Source organism: Cherax quadricarinatus, chromosome 48 (assembly GCF_038502225.1).
Source record: "Cherax quadricarinatus isolate ZL_2023a chromosome 48, ASM3850222v1, whole genome shotgun sequence".
In the NCBI taxonomy this organism is placed as follows: domain Eukaryota; kingdom Metazoa; phylum Arthropoda; class Malacostraca; order Decapoda; family Parastacidae; genus Cherax; species Cherax quadricarinatus.
Window position 1 is genome coordinate 13,873,571 of NC_091339.1, and position 25,000 is coordinate 13,898,570.

Sequence of the window (25,000 nt, forward strand, 5' to 3'; positions counted from 1 at the left end):
GTATAAGTAAAACTTGCGATTTTGGCTTAAAAAGCAACTCTCTTCTCGCCTAATAAGTCAAGAAAAAAATTGTGTATGAAATTATTTTAAATTTATCTAAAATATATTTAGTTGAATTAGGCTAAATTAAATTCCGCTTGTTATAATAGGGTTAGGTAAGTTTTCTAAGGTTCCTTTGTTACAAAATTATTAATTTTTACAATAGTATAAATGAAAAAATATTTATCTTCAAACGAATAAGAGAAACTTTTAGAAAGGACATAATTTAAATACGTTCTTGCTAATTGACCAACCTTACCTATTCGGCACGACATATATATTAAAGTCTAGGCTGGGCCATGAAGGATTCGAGCCTACTTTATCACTCAAACCTCAACACAATAGTTAGCTACACCCTGTAGTAAACACTAACGCATCCCTTGCTTACAGAATATTCAATATTCTTATAATTACGCATACCTGCTTTTGCACGTGTGTGTATGTTTGCTCAAGTACGCATACATATATGTGTGGGTGCGTGTGTACTAACCTCATCCTTCAGCCGGAGGAAGGTAAACAATAACAGGAGCTTCATGCATCATGTCTGACAGGGTTATGACAAAATAATTCACGCACACTCGCATTATTGAAATTTGAGTAACAGATGGCTGGTAATAGGTTTTCCTTGAGAAACTGAGGATTCATGGTCTCCCTTTGTCAAGGCATCAAGTGCCAGTGGAAAGAATTCATAAGCATTCACATCATGAATCATAACAGGTGTCAGAATCGTCATGAGATAAATATGTTGAAAAGAGGTTTTTCTTATGATAATGCATAAAAAATCTTTTATTTTTTCGGGAGACTGTAAACTTTATATCTAAAGCTGATGTTTGTATGGTTCCTCAACCAAACTGAGACTTTGGCTCAGGTATATGGTGCAAAATAGTAGACTGTCAAATGGAAGATTTGATAGTCTTAACATGCCATCACAGTGTGCTACATTTCTTCTTCCTCTCTCTTGCTCTCATTTCATTTGTTTCTGTAACTTATTTTTGTGTCTCCCATCGCTTTCTGTCTGTTTCTCTCTCTCTCTCTCTCTCTCTCTCTCTCTCTCTCTCTCTCTCTCTCTCTCTCTCTCTCTCTCTCTCTCTCTCTCTCTCTCTCTCTCTCTCTCTCGTCATATATCGTTACTCTTTTATATGCGGCATCTGTTTGCATAGATATGTACTAGAGGATACCAACAGGTCAATTCATTAATCCCACTCTAGCATCTAGCCGGTTTCTGGTTTTGTAACAAGTCGTTACTAAAAATTCAAGACCAATAATCCCATGCCACACTGGGCTTGTCTTAACGCGCTTAGTGCTCTCAGCAAGACTTGACAGAGAACGTGACTGATGATAGTAAGAACAACAGACTAACTTTGAATTAACCGTTCAACTTGCTTGAACAATAAAGTGACCAGTTCGCCAAACAGATGAATGCACAAAGAGCGGTGAGCAGCACAGCTCGGGCAAGGAAGGAGACGACACAGAAGCGACCCTGACTGGAGAAAACCGATATGTCTTCCATATAAGGCAAAAACAACGTCAAAGTTTCTAAATCTGAGTTCAGCAGTTTCCGAACTCCTATTACGGCAGTGCATAGATGCCGGTCAGAACAAGTTAGGTCTAGGCTCGGTATCTCACGACACCAGAACATGTCAAAAAATCCTTATTCTAAATAAAACTGTTCACAGAGTTGCACCGAGTACGAGATGAATTTTCTAGCTCACTAATGAATACATGAGTACATAACAGCAGAGAAGAGCGTTCTCCCAGAGTGGAGAGGAGAGGTGTTACCCTCAATGTTGCCCAGCCAGGAAAAGATAATGAAGCGGTGGCTGCAGGTGCAAGATCAGATGCTTTCTTGGCTTGCCTCGCGTCCCAGAGGCAAACAAATGAACAAGCAGTGTAGCAGGGAAGACAGCCAATCAAAACTTTCGAATGTGCTAGCACAAAGTGTAGGTTGTGTGGTACATCCTCCCTATCAATGTTGCTAAATATACAAGACAGATGATACTATTAATCACGATATTTTCGCTTTAGCTATTAACGGAAATAACATTTTTAATAGAATATTTGATAAAATAGGAATATACATATAATGATTGCAGCAATTGTTTCCTGATGTTTCTACATACATTGAATAAATATCAGTTCTAAAGAGCCTTTGTGTGTGTGTATATTTATAATGTACTCACGTATATGTGACTGTATGGGTCGAGTACTAGCTCCTGTCCCCACCGTTCAAGTTGCCACTTGCTAGATTCACTCCCTTCTTGCCACATGGGCCTCATCGCATCTATTGTTAAGACTATATGTGAAGCCTGTCACCTCCACTTCTTCGTCGAGGTCTCTCCACTTCCTGATCATCCTGAGACTAAAGAAATACTTCCTGACATCCTTGAGGTTTATCTCCGTAACTTCCGGTTATGCCTCCGAGTACCTGTTTCCCGCTTCTTACAGCCTATCCCTGTCTACCTTATAAGTTCCTTTTAGTATTATAAAAGTTGCTATGTCTTCAAGGTTCTTCTATTCTCCAGTGTTGTCAGATTAATTCCAACTGTCTCTCCTAGTACTGATTCCCCTTAGCTCTGGAACAAGCCTCGTTGCATGCCTCTTTACTTTCTCCAGTTTTATAATATACTTTGCAAGGTGTGGATTTCAGGCTGGATAAAGAATCCGAAATAACTTTTTCTTAAGATTCCTGACGGCTACTGATAGATTTGCCAGGAGAGCACAAAGTTCACTCCTCCTGGGTCTTCCTTTTTGAGTGAGGTCTGCAGCCTCCGTGGCCTGGATCTATAATCCGTGTCTGATCTAGTCCCTTCCCCATCCTTCATGACCTTGCCTTTGAAGAGGATGAATTCAAGCAGTAGCTTATCTGATCAATACTGCAGTTTGTGTAGGCCTCTTTATATCCTCTCTTTGTCCTCGTATGTTTTTATTCTCGTTAGTTTCATAACATCAGCAGCGATATTTATGATTCAGTCCAGAAATAGTACTTGGTCCAGTACCGAGCCCTGTGAAACTCCGCTTGTTATACTCTAGCCCCATTCTTACATATCTTCCCAGCAAATCACTGTTTGCTGCCTTCCCCTAGGTAGTCTGCCACACCGAAGTGCATTCCACGTTATGCCTGCTTGCAACACAAGCTATTGCCACAGTCTCTTATGAGATACAACATCAAGTGCATTCTTGCAGTCATGTCTCAACCTCTGTCTCACCTAGTGTCCCAATTCGTATTTCAAATCGTGTGTCCATTAGTGCCTCAATTAAGTCTCAATCCACTCATCCCTCCTCTGTCTCACTTCTGTTAGTTTATCGTAGAGCACATCAGGTCACTAATACAAGATTTACTAATCACTGAATCCTTGTCGGTTGTTTCTAAAGCCACTTCTAAGTGCTTCACAGCTCTCCATTCATCTTCTCCATCATGACCTTGCATGGTACGCATGTTAGAGAAACTTGCCTGAACTTCAACACGTCTTGTCTGTCTCCTTTCTTAAACACAGAGACTACATTCACTCACTTCCCGATTTCTGGTAACTGGGGTGTGTGTGTGTGTATGTATTCCAAGTTCACGGAACGGAATGCGATACCGTGAGATAATGTGGCGAGTCAAAAAATATACCTGAATCTTTTACTGGCAGTGCAGTACATAGTGTGTTACACTGATTATATGATTGTTCCAAAGATGACGTGAATGCTTCATTGATAACTTGAATGTTCTGTTGATGATAGGAATATTTCATTGATTATTTGCGTGTTTCCCCGATCATTGATATCCAACGGTTATTTGAGTGAGTGTTCCAATTATCATTTGAGTATTCCATTGAACAGATGATATTTACTGGAGTGATTATATAATTCCCTGAGTACGATTATTTTTACTGTGAATTCCGAAATGTTTACTAACCTAGTTGAGGTCGAGTCATAGCACTTGGTCGCGCTTCTCGGCTCCTGTCCTCCCCGAATATTGATTCCTTGTATACACGTGATCGATCATATCTTTTCTTAAAGCTGTGTACGGTTCTTGCCTCCACGATCTCCCCGTCTTTATGAAAGTGTTTCTCTGCTTTCCGAGTTGTGGAGAAGTGTCTGTGAATTGTTTTAAAAGTGATCCTTTGATTATGCAAGGTGAGAAAGTGATCCTTTTGATTTATGCTAGGTGAGAAAGTGATCCTTTTGATTTATGCTAGGTGAGAAAGTGATCCTTTTGATTTATGCATCTTGAGAAAATGACTCTTTTGATCTCAACATTGTGTAAGAAAAAAGTTTTTACCTTAGCACTGCGTTAAATTGTTCCTTGTTTATTTATAAGAAGTGCAGAATGTTACGTTTCCAAATCCTCCAAAATATTACGCAAGATTTACAAATATTTTTTTGTTGTGTACACTGACGTCCACAAACACTGGTGAGCAACACCACCTCGGTACTACCTCACTACCAATAAATCATCTCTGCACCACCTCGGTACTACTTCACTACCAATATATCATCTCTGCACCACCTCGGTACTACCTCACTACCAATAAATCATCTCAGTACCTGGCTTTGTCACCAATATGTGTGTTAGGTGTGGACAGTATGCCCATTGTAATATAAATAATTTTTTTTTTCTGAATTAAAAATCTAACTTCTGGATTTTCTCGACATAGTTTTCCTGTTGTCTTCTCAATGTTGGTGATGGGCTTTTGGTCCGAGAAAATGGAGCGACAATGTCCCTCCTCGGATCACCACTGTCACCCAGTAGCAACGCGCTGCATGGTAAACTAGGGATATGTACTGCAGAGTGCCACCGCAACGGCTAGGTTACTGTGCACTCCAGATCCATCCTATGGACAGTAGGGCAATAGTATATGGCAAGGCACTGCAAGGCTTAGCAGCAGTGCAAGATGACGGCTTTGAGGGAACTTGAGCTAGAGTTCGTCATGGCCACGCTGACGGAAGATTCATCTGTAAAAACTTACATTTGTGGTCACAGTGGTGCCTATGCTAACCTCCCTATGGTGTAAAAATATACCTAGATGAGTCTTATTGTAGCCAGGTGGTGCAGTGGCTAACGCGTCGGTCTGGAGTTTTACGACTCACCGCGAGTTCAATCCCTGGCCGTGGTATGGTTTGTTTGCAATCGTGTCATGACGATTTATTGAGTCAGAATAGGTCATACCTGTTACAAGCCAATTTAGGATATTCACTTAATATGTCTGGTATCTTATTTTCGCTTATAAGATACTACGACATATCAGAAATGATTAATGCTCATATAATATTCTCACGTTTAACTCTCGCTGCAGATTACCGAGCGACACCAGGGACGGTTGTTGTGGTAGCTCCCACCCGCAGGCATGGCTACGCCAGACACACAAGCCCGGCGTGCGTCCGACGGAGTCCTTCGGCGTTCCTTCGCCAGAGCTTTCAGGTATGTACTGTTGATGCTGATGAATGGACGGGTGCAAAGTAAACCTTGATTGTGGCAGTATTTTGTAGATTTTGCTCTGTGTAGAGCTTCAAGTTGTATTTCGCTCCGAACATACATTAACAAATCTCGTTTCGTTGTGTGGAAGACCTTATCAAGTCATGTTCAGCTCTGAAACAAGACTTGAACCTCAAGTCTTGTTTCGCTCTGTGTAGAGCTTAATCAAGTCAATTATATAACCAGAGAAACGTTGTCACAACGATAGCCTTTTTTGTACTACAGATAGACACCCAACCCACCACAGGCCAAGTATCTATCAACAAGTGCTTTTAACATTTAGTACCTACTACGACTACTACCCAAAGAAGTCACCGAGACGGTAGTACCGTAACAACACTTACAGTGAACTAGGAAATGGCTAGACTACGTCAGCAAGGTGAATATTAAGAATACAGGAACTCATCTCGTGGGTGCGTGTTCACACACGCTCCCCAATGAAGACTAGCAAGCAATATATGAATGGTACTCAGTACCGACAGGATGAAGAAATAGACACATGTGCAACATCTGGGTTTCTTTAATTTGTAGATGTTTCGCCATCCAATGATGATAAAACCAATGGATGGACAAATTGTCTAAAAATTTAAGGTACTCAGATGTCGCACAACCTAAGAAGCAAGCTGGAGAAGCAGATAGTGGTATCGAGACATAGCTTACATGACGGAATAGTAGCATACACCCAGCTGTTATTTCCTGTCTTCGTTAGGAAACCGAATTATGACGGGAGTTCTAATCACATGATGATGACCCGCGGAGTGGTTCATCGAGGGGTGTTGCTGTAGGGGAAAAAAGAGTAATAAATAATATATCTTTATTTCTGCAAGTGCATGTACGAGGTATACAGGCCTAGCTGAGATCAGTGACATACTACCATATAGAAAGTCACTTGTTATGCAGAGCATTTCTGGAAGTTTAGGTCAAATTTGTCCCGGGATGCGACTAATATCCAGGTACCCATTTTACTGATGGGTGAACATAGACAACCGGTGTAAGGAAACACGCTCAATGTTTTAACCCTCGCCGGAAATCGAACCCAGACCCTAACCGTGTGAAGCGAGAGCTTTTGCCACCAGACTTCGGGGCACAACCACGGGTACTTCTCCACTTCGGCGACTCCAACTTTATTGTTAGGGCCGGTGATTCAACCCTATAACTGATGTTTCGTGATTCCGACCCTGTGGCTGAGTGCAGTAGGCTGCGAGAGAGAGAGAGAGAGAGAAAGAGAGAGAGAGAGAGTGTGATGATAACGGACAGTGTAAATGAAAGTCAGACTGAAACAGTAGATCGTTCATGACCAGACCATTGGAAGGGCAAAAGAACAGAAGTACTGTTTCAGTAAAGAGAATAAGAGAAGGATTAAGGTGGTGGTAAAGAAATTATTAGATACCAGGACGAGGAGAGAAAAGCATGGAAGGGTAAAAAATAATGTTATGTACCTAGAGGCAAGAAAGAGGGAGAGGATGTCGGAATGGGAAAAACAAAGTGATACGGGTGAAGCCGAGGAGACTACAGCGGGAGGCTGTGAGGATGGAAGAGAGAGAGAGAGAGAGAGAGAGAGAGAGAGAGAGAGAGAGAGAGAGAGAGAGAGAGAGAGAGAGAGAGAGAGAGAGAGAGAGAGAGAGAGAGAGAGAGAGAGAGAGAGAGAGAGAGAGAGAGAGAAAGAGAGAGAGAGAGAGCAGGAAAATGAGTGAGACAGAACATATCTGCGATCATTGGAGATAACAAAAACCAAAACATAATTTACAAAACAAAGAAACTATTAATTTTATCTTCCTTCTCACCAATCATTCTGTCCAAGAGCCCGAGTCTAACCACAACTGAAACAAAACAGTCATCATGCTACGAGAAAATTCGTATGTACACACATTCTACTGTTAAATTTACCCTTGACATTAACATTGTTAGCAGTAAACTATATTGCTATGAGATTATAACACAAAAATAATTTCGTTAGTATTTGCAGTTGTAACAATACTATTGAGTATTAATTTTACTGCTACGTTAACTGCAAAATACAAATATAATAAATATTAAATTGCAGCAGTATTACTGGGGGTTAAATTTTATTGCTCTAACTGAAACCCAAATAGAGAGGAAAACATTGCATTAATGGTTAAAAATTGTAATTATAATAACTATACATTCCACCCAGACTACTGTGCATCTCACCTAGACTACTGTGCATCTCACCTAGACTACTGTGCATCTCACCTAGACTACTGTGCATCTCACCTAGACTACTGTGCATCTCACCTAGACTACTGTGCATCTCACCTAGACTACTGTGCATCTCACCTAGACTACTGTGCATCTCACCTAGACTACTGTGCATCTCACCTAGACTACTGTGCCTCTCACCTAGACTACTGTGCATCTCACCTAGACTACTGTGCATCTCACCTAGACTACTGTGCATCTCACCTAGACTACTGTGCATCTCACCTAGACTACTGTGCATCTCACCTAGACTACTGTGCATCTCACCTAGACTACTGTGCATCTCACCTAGACTACTGTGCCTCTCACCTAGACTACTGTGCATCTCACCTAGACTGCTGTGCATCTCACCTAGACTGCTGTGCATCTCACCTAGACTACTGTGCATCTCACCTAGACTACTGTGCCTCTCACCTAGACTACTGTGCATCTCACCTAGACTACTGTGCATCTCACCTAGACTACTGTGCATCTCACCTAGACTACTGTGCCTCTCACCTAGACTACTGTGCCTCTCACCTAGACTACTGTGCATCTCACCTAGACTACTGTGCCTCTCACCTAGACTACTGTGCATCTCACCTAGACTACTGTGCCTCTCACCTAGACTACTGTGCATCTCACCTAGACTACTGTGCATCTCACCTAGACTACTGTGCATCTCACCTAGACTACTGTGCCTCTCACCTAGACTACTGTGCATCTCACCTAGACTACTGTGCATCTCACCTAGACTACTGTGCCTCTCACCTAGACTACTGTGCATCTCACCTAGACTACTGTGCATCTCACCTAGACTACTGTGCATCTCACCTAGACTACTGTGCATCTCGCCTAGACTACTGTGCATCTCACCTAGACTACTGTGCATCTCGCCTAGACTACTGTGCATCTCACCCAGACTACTGTGCATCTCACCTAGACTACTGTGCATCTCACCTAGACTACTGTGCATCTCACCCAGACTACTGTGCATCTCAACTAGACTACTGTGCATCTCACCTAGACTACTGTGCATCTCACCCAGACTACTGTGCATCTCACCTAGACTGCTGTGCATCTCACCTAGACTACTGTGCATCTCACCTAGACTACTGTGCATCTCACCTAGACTACTGTGCATCTCACCTAGACTACTGTGCATCTCGCCTAGACTACTGTGCATCTCACCCAGACTACTGTGCATCTCACCTAGACTGCTGTGCATCTCACCTAGACTACTGTGCATCTCACCTAGACTACTGTGCATCTCACCTAGACTACTGTGCATCTCACCTAGACTACTGTGCATCTCGCCTAGACTACTGTGCCTCTCACCTAGACTACTGTGCATCTCACCTAGACTACTGTGCATCTCACCTAGACTACTGTGCATCTCACCTAGACTACTGTGCATCTCACCTAGACTACTGTGCATCTCACCTAGACTACTGTGCCTCTCACCTAGACTACTGTGCATCTCACCTAGACTACTGTGCATCTCACCTAGACTACTGTGCATCTCACCTAGACTACTGTGCCTCTCACCTAGACTACTGTGCATCTCACCTAGACTGCTGTGCATCTCACCTAGACTACTGTGCATCTCACCTAGACTACTGTGCATCTCACCTAGACTACTGTGCATCTCACCTAGACTACTGTGCATCTCGCCTAGACTACTGTGCATCTCACCTAGACTACTGTGCATCTCGCCTAGACTACTGTGCATCTCACCCAGACTTCTGTGCATCTCACCTAGACTACTGTGCATCTCACCTAGACTACTGTGCATCTCACCCAGACTACTGTGCATCTCAACTAGACTACTGTGCATCTAGCCTAGACTACTGTGCATCTCACCTAGACTACTGTGCATCTCGCCTAGACTACTGTGCATCTCACCTAGACTACTGTGCATCTCGCCTAGACTACTGTGCATCTCACCTAGACTACTGTGCATCTAGCCTCGACTACTGTGCATCTCACCTAGACTACTGTGCATCTCACCTAGACTACTGTGCATCTAGCCTCGACTACTGTGCATCTCACCTAGACTACTGTGCATCTCACCTAGACTACTGTGCATCTCACCTAGACTACTGTGCATCTCACCTAGACTACTGTGCATCTCGCCTAGACTACTGTGCATCTCGCCTAGACTACCGTGCATCTCACCTAGACTACTGTGCATCTCACCTAGACTACTGTGCATCTCACCTAGACTACTGTGCATCTCACCTAGACTACTGTGCATCTCGCCTAGACTACTGTGCATCTCACCTAGACTGCTGTGCATCTCACCTAGACTACTGTGCATCTCACCTAGACTACTGTGCATCTCACCTAGACTACTGTGCATCTCACCTAGACTACTGTGCATCTCGCCTAGACTACTGTGCATCTCGCCTAGACTACTGTGCATCTCGCCTAGACTACTGTGCATCTCGCCTAGACTACTGTGCATCTCGCCTAGACTACTGTGCATCTCACCTAGACTACTGTGCATCTCACCTAGACTACTGTGCCTCTCACCTTGACTACTGTGCATCTCACCTTGACTACTGTACATCTCACCTAGACTACCGTGCATCTCACCTAGACTACTGTGCATCTCGCCTAGACTACTGTGCATCCCACCTAGACTACTGTGCCTCTCACCTAGACTACTGTGCCTCTCACCTAGACTACTGTGCATATCACCTAGACTACTGTGCATCTCACCTAGACTACTGTGCATCTCACCTAGACTACTGTGCCTCTCACCTAGACTACTGTGCATCTCACCTAGACTACTGTACATCTCACCTAGACTACTGTGCATCTCACCTAGACTATTGTGCATTTCACCTAGGCTACTGTGCATCTCACCTAGACTACTGTACCCTACCTTTACTACTGTGCATCTCACCTAGACTACTGTGCATCTCACCTAGACTATTGTACCCTACCTAGACTACTGTGCATCTCACCTAGACTACTATACCCCATCTAGACTACTGTACCCCACCTAGACTACTGTGCAGCTCATTTAGGCTTCTGTGCTTTACCCAGACTACTGTGACCCGCTCTAGACTACTGTGTCCTACCTAGACTACTGTACCCCACCTGGGGTACAGTAGTCTAGGTAGGACGCAATACTCAGTGTTGCTGCACACTGCCGATGTACTTAATTTATTGAAAAAAAAAGACTGCCTGAATATTGGCTTTCTTATAAAAAACGAAGAACATAGATATTCTTTAAGCGACATTACATGAGAATCTACAAAAAGAACATGATGTGAGAATTTGGTAGCAACAAGAGCAATATAAACGCTATATTTTTTGAAAGAAAACATTGCACTGGGAAGTACGGTTTCATTACAGCAGCAGAATTCTCGGCACAAGCCTAATTAGTGTATAATCTTGAAGAGATGATTGAGAAAAATCTTCTTAACTGAAATTAACTCTTATAGTGTTTGTCTTCAGCTGTTAGCTTTGCCTTGCTTTCCATGGTTTTAGTTTCAGCTTGGAAAACAGTTTTCCTGGAAGTAGAGAGAGTAACTGGAGGGACTATTCAGCCTGACAAACTGTGTTTCTTCAGCGTGTAGAGTGCTGGGTACTAATTTCAGCCTGGTAGTGTTCCATCAAAGTGTAGTGTGCCAGGTTCCAGCTTCAGCTTGATTAATTTTATTTCTTCAGAGCATGAAGAGTGCCAGGTTCCAGCTTCAGCTTGATTAATTTTATTTCTTCAGAGCATGAAGAGTGCCAGGTACCAGCTCAGCCAGGTAAACTGTATTTTTTTCGGACTGCAGAGTGTGCCAGTGGGCTCTTGTGTTTTTATTGTGCTTTCTGTCTGCATAATGGAGCTTACGTGAGAGCTGACGCAGAACCACTGAAGGTTTTAGAACAGCAAAATAGGAGCGAAAATATCTGTTAGTATGTTTTTCTCTTTACACTTTAATACAGTGTCTAAGAACTGTTATCCTCCCCAACTCATTTCAAGGCTAATCCCTAGAGACCTATTTACTGCTAGGTGAACAGGGAAACAGATGTAAGGTTTGGCAATATGTTCCCATCATATATTGATCACAGTCATCCTAAAATCTTTTCATAGAGATGTCTTTGTTTATTTTTACTGCAATATTTAACCAGGTGTCTGAGTACACTGTGAACTTTCTAATGTCATTATTTACATTTTAACTTGCAGTTATCCCTTCTTTAGTGAGTGATTGAAATTTTGATTTCTTCAAAGTCTATTCTTATTTTTTTTATTAAAATCAGTAAATAATGTTTAATATAGGGAATAAGAAAGATTTAATATACTTATTTTCTCCCTTTAAGACTTTCAGGACTGTTTACCAAGAAAGTCTGTAAATCCATTTTGTAGTTTACGAGAAGCCTTGAAACCGTGTAAGCATTCACGAAGCGGAGGAGTTCGATCCTCTGTCTGCTAAGCGAGAAACAACCAAATGCCTAGCCATGCTAAGTGTTCTAGTGTTACACTCTGTAATCATTATTTTACTACATATAAACCACACAATAACCAAATTCTGTAAGCTCAGCTTTGTAATCCTTATAGAGAATAAACTTTGAATTTGAAAGTGCCAAGTTGTACTCAGCGTCAATTCTTACAGATATGTGGAATAACACTGGGCTCGCCGATGGTGATATGTCTGGGAGGATTCGGTGTGTTCTTCATGCTCTCTGGCACCATGACTCTTGCTGTATCCATGCGGAAGCCCCACTTCTGGGCAGATTTCGAGCAAAGCGTGAACCGAGGGCAAGTGGTTGGCAGCGTGTTTCTTACAGTAGGCGGTAAGTGGTTCAGAAAAACTAAACTTTTGCAACTTTTGTTTTTAATATTGACAGATCTCTGCCTTTTACCGGGCAAGGAACTTTATATTGGAGGAATTTCGATGTCTTTGTATATTATAGTTTGGCGCACTTTTGCTGTAGCATTCATTTTTTTTTGTTTTAACTGTTTGAATGTGAGTCTAAAGAGTCATTTTTACTACTAACTAGCAACTGTGACCTACTCTCCAGGGCCTGGAACGACACTGTTTCGCATCTTTATTCTTCTTTCCTGTTGGGTAGAGGCTGTCAAAAATTCCATGAGCCTTTGAAAGCCTCCAAAATGACCTTAAAATGAATCAGCACAGTGTTACTTGCCCGGTAAAGGGTTTTAATTAATTGTTGATTGTTAATTGTTTATAATTGTCAATAATGCCTTGTAGGCATTACCGACAATTATAAACATTAAAACCATATTATTAGCTCCCCTCACGTAACATAATCCATGAGGTCTGTGTAATATGGGATGACAAAAGCAGGCTCAGAAAGGGGTTTCCCACCTGACTTTTAAGCACGTGTCAAATTGGATTTGATTCTTTTCCTGCACTAGATGTGGCAGTTTGTCTAATGACCATTCCAAAGGGGCAAAAATCTGCAAATCTAGTTTTGACTAATTCCTGTTTTAAAGTCTGCACTTATGCTATTTTTAAAGAGAAGTCCCTTTACTCTGTATATTAAAATATAATAACGCTGTAATTGTATATTAATATATTGTCTTTCTGCTTGCAGTATTGCTTATTATAGCGTTCTTTGCTGTGCGGGTCTACGAGCGCAGGAATTGCAAGAATTTCTTAAATCATAATGTAAACAACAGGGGTAGAGTTATAAACTTACCTTCCAGCCAGCCGCCAACATATCCGGGACAAACAGATACCTTCCCAGGCCATCCAACAACCTATCCAAGCCAACTAGCCACTAATCCAAGCCAACCATCCGCTTATCCTAGCCAGCCAACCAGCTATCCAAGACAACCATCCGCATATCCTAGCCAGCCAACCACCTATCCAAGTCAGCCAGCCGCCTTTTCATGCCACCCAACCGCTTATCCATCGACTCCTCAAGCAGCTGCCGATCCAAGTAACTTGTTGATTGACTACCGACCTGAAGTTGTATCTGGAAAGTCAGGTCTGCCTGAGAGTGCTATACCTCAGGAGTATCAGCCACCACCAGCTTATGCTCCAGATTCTAGTCCCCCTCCTTACTCACCTTAGGGCTACAAAGATTGTACTCACTTAATTGTGGTTGCAGGGGTCGAGTCATAGCTCCTGGCCCCGCCTCTTCACTGGTCGCTATTAGGTCACTCTTCCTGCTCCATGAGCTTTATCATATCTCTTCTTAAAGCTATATATGGATCCTGCCTTCACTACATCACTTCCCAGACTATTTCACTTCCTGACAACTCTGTGGCTGAAGAAATACTTTCTAACATCCCAGTGATTCATCTGAGTCTTCAACTTCCAACTGTGACCCCTTGTTGCTGTGTCCCATCTCTGGAACATCCTGTCTGTGTCCACCTTGTCGATTCCTCTCAGTATTTTATATGTCGTTATCATATCCCCCCTACCTCTCCTGTCTTCCAGTGTCGTCAGGTCGATTTCCCTTAACCTCTCCTCGTAGGACATGCCCCTTAGCTCCGGGACTGGTCTTGTTGCGCCGCGCGCGAACGTGTGTGTGTGTGTGTGTGTGTATGTGTGTCTTTCTGAGTATGTGCTTGCCTGTTTGTGGTTGTAGGGGTTGAGTCTCAGCTGCCGGCCTTGCCTCAACACACTTGCCGGATTTACTCCCTTTTAACCTCGTGAACCCTATCATTTCAATTTCTGAACCTTTATGTTTCCAATATTTCTTCGTCAAGGTCATTCCATTTACAGTTCACCATTTTAACTGAAGAAATATTTCCTGTCATCCTTCAACTCATGTGTTTCTTTAACTTCCAGCTGCTCCCTGGTGAACCTGTTTCTCACCTCTCGACCAGATTATCCCTGTGCATGTTATCAAGGACTCTGAGCCTTTTGCATGTCAGTGTCATGTCTTACTTGGTTCTTCTATATCGTCAGGTTCATTTTTGTTTGTCTCTCATAGTTCATTCGTCTAAGCTCTGGGACTAATCTCATTGCATATCGTTGCTCTTTTTCCATTATGTGTGTGTGTGTGTGTGTGTGTGTGTGTGTGTGTGTGTGTGTGTGTGTGTGTGTGTGTGTGTGTGTGTGTGTCTGTCTGTCTGTCTATGCGTGCATAACAGTACGTAGCTTTGTTTACACTTACGGGAACAAGACCATTGATAATGGCCTAGCCCCTTAACCTTAATAGGCTCATCTCTTTCGTTTGGTACAAATTGTTACGTGTCTTCTGGGTAAATCTGATGAAAATTTTCTGTTATCTCCTGTCTTTCCTAATATTTCTCTTTCCTAATAAACTCCAAGAAAACTGTCATATTCCCTTATAACTGCATCACCAATTGTCTTATTTTCGGGCATCGTATTTTGGTTTGTGTTGATCTAGCTGCTGTAGGGTTGTCAGAAAGTAGCGCCGTCTGGTCAAAGTGGTCAAGAGGTTCCTCACTTTCGGTTTACTTTATCCGCTACTTTTATAAAGAAATATTTAAATTTAGAGTTAGTCATGTAACCTAAAATTACATTGTAGCCTGAGGCTTTGGCGAAGAAAAAATTATCACCTATTTTTCGAAACCATCAATGTAGCGCTTAGCATGATTTTAAATACTTTACGGCAGCTTTTTCCTTCATGAAGGGTGAAATTTGACATCGATGAACGGTAACTGACTCAAAAAACTGGTGCTATTCTTCCCCTAGATCTAACTGATTACTTCCCATTCCTCAAGCACTGCATGTACCGCTACCGGGTTTGGCGCTTCCGCAAGAATATAATAAACCTAACTGCTCCTTCAAGAAATGCATACCCAGTCATCGTTAGGGCCAATTTGAATCTTCCTCAGCAGAATCCTCAGGGACTTCCACTGTTGCTCGAGAGGATTTAGTGACTCGCTCAATATGGTGATTATTAAGTGGTATGGACGCCTCTGAGTGAAATGCAAAGCCAATCTGATAGAGTGCTCCTAGCGGTGTAATCCAATCCTGGGTATTAAGTTCAGTGTTTCCCTGTGTTTGTCTAGCTGTGGGAATAGTAATGGAAGCAATACCAAAGTAGTATATATCTAAGCCGAATTGGTCACTTAGGCAGAATTACCATAGAAATTGAACTTCAAAATTTTCTTTAATGGATTTGTGGGCATATTTTTTTATTGAAAATACTGTAAATTTATCTTAGTTCTTGAACAAAACCTAACTTAGAAACCTAACCTAATCCAACATTATATATTTTAGCCTAATTCTACTTAATATTTGATATATCAGTATAAATTTATTTAATATGAATTAAAATCATTGCTATATTTTTTTTCGTCATGTTCACACTATTATTACAGATTTCTTCATATATTTTTTTTTAAATACTTGAAACATTAAAAAACTCAGATTTATTGTGTAAAAAAATAATTCATTTTACTTATTCGGCAAAAAATAACCCTTTTTTTCAGAACAAACTCGCCAATTCGGCTCATTCGGCGTGACATATATAATTCAAAGAACGGGTGGGGCTCGAACCTATGGCAAGCCAGTGTGCAAATACTAGTATATCCAATCGTGTTATTGCAGTTTTCCGAGTCATGATATTATATATATATATATATATATATATATATATATATATATATATATATATATATGGCTGTTTTATAAGCATTTCTACAATATCAGTGTTTTGTGTTCATAGGCTTAATCACTGTCATATATGAACTGATTTTAATGTAATTTGAAGAACCTATATAAATTTGACATTCAGTCCAACACATGTTTTATTTTTTAACGTTTAACATGTAGAGAGGTCCAAGAAATCAGAGCTACACTCCTATTCCTCGGATGAAAACTCAGTGCCTCTTCAACCCTTCTCTCTCCTGTAATTCCACCTCTCTGGAAATTTTACTGAATTGAAGGTTTTTGACATTTAACGATTTTTTTTAAGCTTTTTTCTTTTTGAACCCCAATCGTTTTTGTAAGATCACTCTTCTTTTGGCAGCGTATTTTTTTTAAATTCCTGCATTTTGGAAAGATCAATGTATTTTTGTAAGTCCAATGCTTCTTTTTTTTGGAAGATCATTATTTTTAAATTAGTTTCTTTTTTTTTTTGTAAGAAGATTGCATTTTTTTTTAAATACCAGTGTTATTTTCCGTAATACGATTTTTTAAATTACTGTTCTTAGTAATTCCAATGCAATTTTGTGAATTTTTTTTACGAGGCCAAACTTTTCATAAAGCCATAAATTCTTATAAAGATTGGATTTTTTTTGTCATATAGTTTACGATTACTACTCAGCGGCCTAAGTATTTCATGTGCAAAATGTTACTCTGGGACACATTAGCAATATTATACTATATTATACTCCTAATTTGATCCTGCAATACGTCTGAGCCACTTAGTGCTAAGTACTGTATACGTCTGAGCCACTTAGTGCTAAATACTGTATACGTGTGAGCCACTTAGTGCTAAATACTGTATACGTCTGAGCCACTTAGTGCTAAATACTGTATACGTGTGAGCCACTTAGTGCTAAATACTGTATACGTCTGAGCCACTTAGTGATAAATACTGTATACGTCTGAGCCACTTAGTGCTAAGTACTGTATACGTCTGAGCCACTTAGTGCTAAGTACTGTATACGTCTGAGCCACTTAGTGCTAAGTACTGTATACGTCTGAGCCACTTAGTGCTAAGTACTGTATACGTCTGAGCCACTTAGTGCTAAGTACTGTATACGTCTGAGCCACTTAGTGCTAAATACTGAATACGTCTGAGCCACTTAGTGTTAAATATTATATACGTCTGAGCCACTTAGTGCTAAATACTGTAAACGTCTGAGCCACTTAGTGCTAAATACTGTAAACGTCTGAGCCACTTAGTGCTAAATACTATATACGTCTGAGCCACTTAGTGCTAAATACTGTAAACGTCTGAGCCACTTAGTGCTAAATACTGTAAACGTCTGAGCCACTTAGTGCTAAATACTGTAAACGTCTGAGCCACTTAGTGCTAAATACTATATACGTCTGAGCCACTTAGTGCTAAATACTATATACGCCTGAGCCACTTAGTGCTAAATACTGAATACGTCTGAGCCACTTAGACCCCTCAAGGAAGGTTCCTTGATGTTGGTGAGGGGCTCTTGATTTAGGAAATTGGATCTGTGCTCCAGTTCCCCGAATTAAGCCTGAATGCCTTCCACATCCCCCCCCCCAGGCGCTGTATAATCCTCCGGGTTTAGCGCTTCCCCTTGATTATAATAATAATAATAATGAGCCACTTAGTGCTAAATACTGAATACGTCTGAGCCACTTAGTGCTAAATACTGAATACGTTTGAGCCACTTAGTGCTAAATACTGAATACGTCTGAGCCACTTAGTGCTAAATACTGAATACGTCTGAGCCACTTAGTGCTAAATACTGAATACGTTTGAGCCACTTAGTGCTAAATACTGTATACGTCTGAGCCACTTAGTGCTAAATACTGAATACGTCTGAGCCACTTAGTGCTAAATACTGAATACGTCTGAGCCACTTAGTGCTAAATACTGAATACGTCTGAGCCACTTAGTGCTAAATACTGAATACGTCTGAGACACTTAGTGCTAAATACTGAATACGTCTGAGCCACTTAGTGCTAAATACTGAATACGTCTGAGCCACTTAGTGCTAATTACTGTATACGTCTGAACCACTTAGAGCTAAATACTGAATACGTCTGAGTCACTCTTTGCTAAATACTCAGTCACGTCACACGTCTAGCCGAACGTACGGACGCGTATCTACCGATAGCAGAATAAGTTCAGGCGGGAGAAATACATGATCATCTACAACTGGAAAATCCTAGAGGGGTTAATACCAAACTTGTTCACGAAAATCACTCCCTATGAAAGCAAGACTCTGCAGACGATGCAACATCCCCGCAATGATAAGCAGGGGTGCCACTAGCATGATAAGAGTTAACGGAATAAGTGTCAGGGGCCCAAGACTGTTCAACTGCCTCCCAGCATACATAAGGGGGATTACCAATAGTCCCCTGGCTGTCTTCAAGCAGGCACTGGGCAGGCACCTAAAGTCAGTACCTGACAAGCCGGGCTGTGGTTCGTACGTCGGTTTGCGTGCGACCAACAGTAACAGCCTGGTTGATCAGGCCTTGATCCACCATGCGGCCTGGTCACAAATCGGGCCGCGGGGGCGTTGACCCCCCAGAACCCTCCCCAGGTAAACTCCAGGTAAACATTAGGTTAATTTAAGTTAGATTAAGTGGGTTTTGTGAGGTTACGTCTTTCACTATTTACATAGTAAATAATTCTAATGTAAAGCCAATGTTGTATAATTCAAACTATCATTAATGGCCGAAATTGCTTATTGCTGTTGGATCAATTCCTTTTTCTTCTGAAGTAGCGCTGTATAGCCCTTGTGGTTTAGCGCTTCTCTTTGATGATAATAATAATAATTTCTTCTGAAACCGCTCCTTTCTTATGACCATTGCTTTTTATGATCTGTGTTACTTTTTACAACCAAACCATTTTTGCAATATCAGTACTTATGTGCTAGAACGTTGATTTTATGCAACATTTATTTAAGATCATTTTGAGGTAAAAACCAGTCGATTGTAAGACCATTTTTTTTTCTTTTTGCAGGACGAAATTATACGATTGTCTTGTTACAGAATCCTGAAATAAATCAGTTTCAAAAATTCACACTATGATATACATATTATTTTTCTCAACACTGGAAAGCTTCCCAAAACAGGAAGACTATTTTTATGTAATCCGTCAAATTTCCAGTATAGGTCCTTCTGGTTTTTTCTTTTTTTAAATAAGGTAGTTTGCTTCCGGAGACCGTTAGGCCTAATTTAACAAAATTTAGTGTAATTACAACGTGTGTAAGCGTCTGCAAACCATCAGTGAAACTCTTGAATTGAATTTTGGTGTCCGTGATGTGATGATTAATTACCGCCCAGAAAATAATTCACGCTAGGATGTTGTTTTCCCACTTAAATCCATCAATTAACATTTTTTCTCAGACCCCTGAAATTTCGTTTAAAATTAATCTAGTAAAATTGCTGGAATGTGATGATTAGTGAATGATATGTTTGTCAGCAGCTCACGTTATTGTTGCGGTTTTAGATATGTTCTTTCTTTCACTGCTATCATACGTTTCCCCTCAAGGAAGGTTCCTTGATGTTGGTGAGGGGCTCTTGATTTAGGGAATTAGATCTGTGCTCCAGTTCCCCGAATTAAGCCTGAATGCCTTCCACATCCCCCCCCTGGGCGCTGTATAATCCTCCGGGTTTAGCGCTTCCCCCTTGATTATAATAATAATAATAATGCTATCATACGTTTAACTTTGTGTTTCTCTCTTCATCCACATCACCCGTGTGATTCTATCTTTTCTGAAGGCAGAAAATGTTTAGGATTGATGGATAGTGTTTTTTGGGCTCATGTTGCTAAAAAATATCTATAAACGAAGGATGCCCCTCTAGGGAGATTCCTTGATGCTGGTGAGGAGCTCTTGATCTAGGGAACTGGATCTGTGCACCAGTTTCCTGGATTAAGCCTTGAATGCCTTCCATCCCCCTCCCTCCCCCACAGGCGCTGTATAATTTCTACGGGTTTAGCGCTCCCCATAATAGTAATTAACGAAGGATTGTAGTTACAGAGGGAAAAAGCTGGTTCCTTGATGGACAGGTTTAGCGCTTCATTTTGATTATAATAACTGACGCACAGGTATAGAGGCGCAGCGAAATTATGTCCTCACCTGTTGTAGGCCAGTAACCAGCCTCCTCATTTCTAGGGAAATGGTGGGTAGGAGATTCCTTGAATCCAGTAAAGGGTTCCTAATCCATGGAATTACACCTGATTATCTCAATTACATCTGATTATCCATGGAATTACATCTGATTATCTCATTTCCAGGCACCGTATGACCTCTTCGGATTTAGCGCTGATAGTTAGTCTTCAGATAGAGACGCTGTAGCAGAACTTAATTTTTAGCACGACAACGTTTCACCTTGAGACTAAGTTTCCTCAGGTCTACAGCTGTATGACCCTCGTAGGTTTAGCGCTTTTTTTTTTACTATAATAGTCTCAGGTCTACAGAGAGTATATGGTAGGCTTAAGTTTACGTAGACGGAAAGAACACGTGACAAGGCGGCGCTAGATAGTTTTGGTAATGGTATTCGTAGCATGTACGAACGTAAATTCAAGACAGCGTCTTCAGTTTCTGACTTTTTTCACGAATACATGTTGGTGAGGGGCTCTTGATTTAGGGAATTGGATCTGTGCTCCAGTTCCCCGAATTAAGCCTGAATGCCTTCCACATCCCCCCCCAGGCGCTGTATAATCCTCCGGGTTTAGCGCTTCCCCCTTGATTATAATAATAATTCACGAATACCTAAACTAGTCACGGGCCACTGCACGTCGTACTGGGCCTCGTTATGATGTAAATACAGGTGTTGTTGGTACTGTTTATGCGGCAGCGTATTTGACGGAGGGCCCGGGTTCGATTCCCGGTGGGGTAGAAACATTTCGACGCGTTTCCTTACACCTGTTGTCCTGTTCACCTAGCTGCGAGTAGGTACCTGGGTGTTAGTCGACTGGTGTGGTTCGCATCCTGGGGGACAAGATTGAGGACCCCCAGAGGCAGTGCGTCCTCGATGACGCACTCTCATCGAGGACAGAGTGACTAACCCTGCGGGGTTAAAAATCCGAACGAAATCATATCTGCATTCATTAACAAAGGTCAGATTTCCTCCGCCTCACCCACGTACACTTTAGCCCAATTTCAAGGAATGATGTAAATTCCTGAACTTTCTTTGGGTTAACGTTAACTTTTTTTCATCTCATAATGTCTTTGATAGTGGGGGAAGTGATGGCAGAATTGTCATTATTAGCATTGTAAGTAACCTAAAAGCTCATTTCATGTATACTATAAATGTGAGAAAAATTAAAAACCAGTAATATTAAGTATCGTCTAGGAAATCGGGGGTTGAAGATTTTGTATAACATTAGAAGTAGTGGAGTGGAGCAACCAGACATGAATGTGATCATTCTGGTTGCTAAGATTAAGGTACACTCCGAATTTGGGAAAGATGCTAGTGATGTTTTCGTGTAGACTTGAAGAAATGGAAGAGAGTTATTGTTTTCTTCCTCTGAAGTGATCTGAATGGAAGGCGCTGAGGTTTATATCTGAGCCGGAAGAGTTCAAGTATGCTGAAATGTTGAGAATGTTAATATATTCATCTAATATATTTCAGTAAAAGATGTTGCCGTGGAACTCCATGTAGATAAAAAAAACTATATTACTATATTCTTATGAGAATTGGTCCTCAGCCCCCTCAGACCAGAGCTGTTGATAATATCAATCAACTACATTGAGTGGCCAACTTCTTCATATAGAGATTAGCGAGGATTGCACCGACTGGGACCCCGTGGCTATACCAGTGGCTATAACAGTTGTAGCTGATGCACAAATCTGTAATATGAACGATATCATTGTTGGGCACAGATCATTCTTTGCCGTCCGATGCCATGTCATGGAGGATGTTGATAGCATCTAAAATGGCGAGTTTCTTGTTTATTGTCTATGCGCCTGATCGAGAAGAAATCGCTGGAGTGCCGAAGGTGTGTACCACTAATGTTGCTAAGTAAATTGGAAAAGGGTTTCTCCATTCCCCTGGCCAGTTCGTGAGGTACACTGCTTAAACCCGAAATAATGGATCTGACGAGTATCCCGGAATATTTAACACCATTATCAGTGTTATTCAAACGATGGCATACAGTACCGACAAGCAGACGGATAAGACATTTGCAGCAGTTGTGCATTTTTGATGCTGAAAAATTTCACTTGCTATGTAGGCTTCCTCAGCCGAGGAGATAGGTGATAAATATTATAGACAGCAGAAGCAGTTTTGAGGTAATCATTCCCTCAGCCTTGAGAAGTGTTCAGCTCCATATCTCAAAGTTTCCCCATTAGACTCGCCCAACTGTTGTGCACAAAGGAAACATAAAGAATCTAAGAAAAATTTCAACCCCAAGGAGGGAACCTGATCCCTTGAGGATAACTCGTGACTAGACAATTTTTTGTGAGTTATTCGTATGTACCTGTATGACATGCATATACATGCATGTATGCATGAGCATGTTTGAGGAGATCAACCAGTTTGTTGGTGTAGCTGTCAGGGTGCAAAAATATCGACGCTTTCCCGTCGGCGCTGGTGAACGTTATGTGATCATCCACTGCTAACTGTTTTAACGTCCGCTCGGCGGGTTCCTTGTTTATCGAGCAGCACACTGGCTGTCCGTGGCCAGCCTGGTGTGTTGAATCATTCTTAATGCTTCAAGGAGATGGGGGGGGGGAGAGGAGTGTGCCTTGATGCCGGTGAAGGGGCTCTCGATCCAAGTAATTGGAGATTTCGTTAACTGAGCCTAATTATCTTCAATTTCCCAAGAGCAGTTCGAGCCCTACGGGGTTAGCTCTGCCCCAAAATAATAATAATAATAATAATAATAATAATAATTATTATTATTATTATTATTATTATATTTCAGAAATTATATGTTTTGATACTGTTAAGAAAGGTGCCTCTACGCTGGTGAAGGTCATTTGATCCAAGGAATTTGGGCTACCGTTCTCCCTTTATGAAAATCTGTTACTTCCTATTCCTCCGTTGCTGCATGGTTCCCAACGGGTTTAGCGCCTGTTTTTTCAGCTCTTGCACCAAGAATGACAAACGTTCAGTTTTTTACCTTTTCTGAACGTCATTTGGTGTTTGGTTGCCAGACGCATCGTCGCATTCTTATGTATTTTGCTTCTTTGTACATAACGTCCCGTTTTCTTTAAGAGGAACACTATAAATTCCAGATGAGCCAGGCTGTTGTGCATACGTAGGACTGCGAGTGGCGGGCAACAACAGCCTCATTGATCAAGAAAGTAACCAGGATACTACGACAGTGAGTAGTTTTGCAGGCATAGAGCAGCGAACTCATGCTCATATTGCCAATACAAAAATAACCCGAACATAGGAAAGAGGAACTTACTACGACGTTTCGGTCCGACTTGGGCCATTTACAATGTCACACTGTGATTTGTAAATGGTCCAAGTTGGACCGAAATGTGGTGGTAACCTCTTCTTTCCTATGTGCGGATTATTTGTGAATTTTCCAGTCTGGTCTCAGACCGGGCCGCGGGGGCGTTGACCCCCGGAACCCTCTCCAGGTAAACTCCAGGTAAACTGTATTGTGCCTTTTTTCTTCGTTATATCGCCAATATCTTTCACGTAATTTACAACAACAACAAAAATCGCCAAAAATGCTAACAAACCAAAACTTACAACAGAAGAGCTCAAGTTTGAATGCGTTTTCTAAAGTTAGCTTTTGTGTATCGTTTTATGACCAAAACAAAAACAGGAATTCGAGCAGAAATATTTTGGTAGTCATTTCATAATACGAGAGTATTCTTTTCCCAGAACACACACACACACACACACACACACACACACACACACACACACACACACACACACACACACACACACACACACACACACACACACACGTGCATTCTATCCAAAGCAATACGGGAGGCAGTCATAAAAGACAACCAAAACAGATTTGGAGCAAACCCAAAAACAAAAAAACTCGAACAGTTCAACCAATTGGTGTTTTACAACAGAGTGACAGATAAAGCAGGAAAGAGAAGGTTCAGTGGAATACATATTCATGGATTATAAGAATGCATTCAATGCTGTGCTTAACAAGATGTTGATCTGCAGACGAGAAGAGTAAGCAAGGATGACAAGAAAGGTACAACAGTTGACCGCAGAATACGTAAGCGGAGGGAGACAGTGAGATGGTTCCAGAGGTGGGATCGAGATGGGCAGAGGTGACAAGAGGGGTCCTACAGGGATAGGGACAGTGCTGGGACCAATACTCTTCATTTATTGTGTATAAACAATATGTAGATGAAGTTAATATTATAAGAAGAAGAATAAAAGGTATATATATATATATATATATATATATATATATATATATATATATATATATATATATATATATATATATATATATATATATATATATATATATATATATAAAATGTCGTGCCAAAAATAATACTCTATTACTGTATGATAGACGCCAGTGGTAATACAATGCCACTGTATGAGAGACGCCATCCGTACTGTATTATTACTGTATGATACAAGTCACAGTAATAAAAGATTACTGTACGATACACACAAACAGTAATTCTGTATGATACAGGCCAACAGTAATAGTGTATGATACATGCAAACAGTAATACTGTATAATACATGCCAACAAAAAATCCTGTGTGATATATACCAACAGTAATACTGTATTATACATGCC

At 41.2% G+C, this 25,000-nt stretch overlaps 1 protein-coding gene across 1 annotated transcript in view; it reads left to right on the forward strand.

Moving 5' to 3' along the window:
- LOC128696185 (uncharacterized) overlaps nt 1-17,196 on the forward strand; it is a 35,125-nt gene extending 17,929 nt beyond the window's left edge. The window contains exons 2-4 of the mRNA XM_070094882.1: nt 5,319-5,443; nt 12,313-12,493; nt 13,259-17,196. Coding sequence (XP_069950983.1) covers nt 5,319-5,443; nt 12,313-12,493; nt 13,259-13,740 — 788 coding nt within the window. The 3' untranslated portion in view covers nt 13,741-17,196. The remainder of the gene's footprint in view (nt 1-5,318; nt 5,444-12,312; nt 12,494-13,258) is intronic.
- Nucleotides 17,197-25,000: the final 7,804 nt, after the last annotated feature.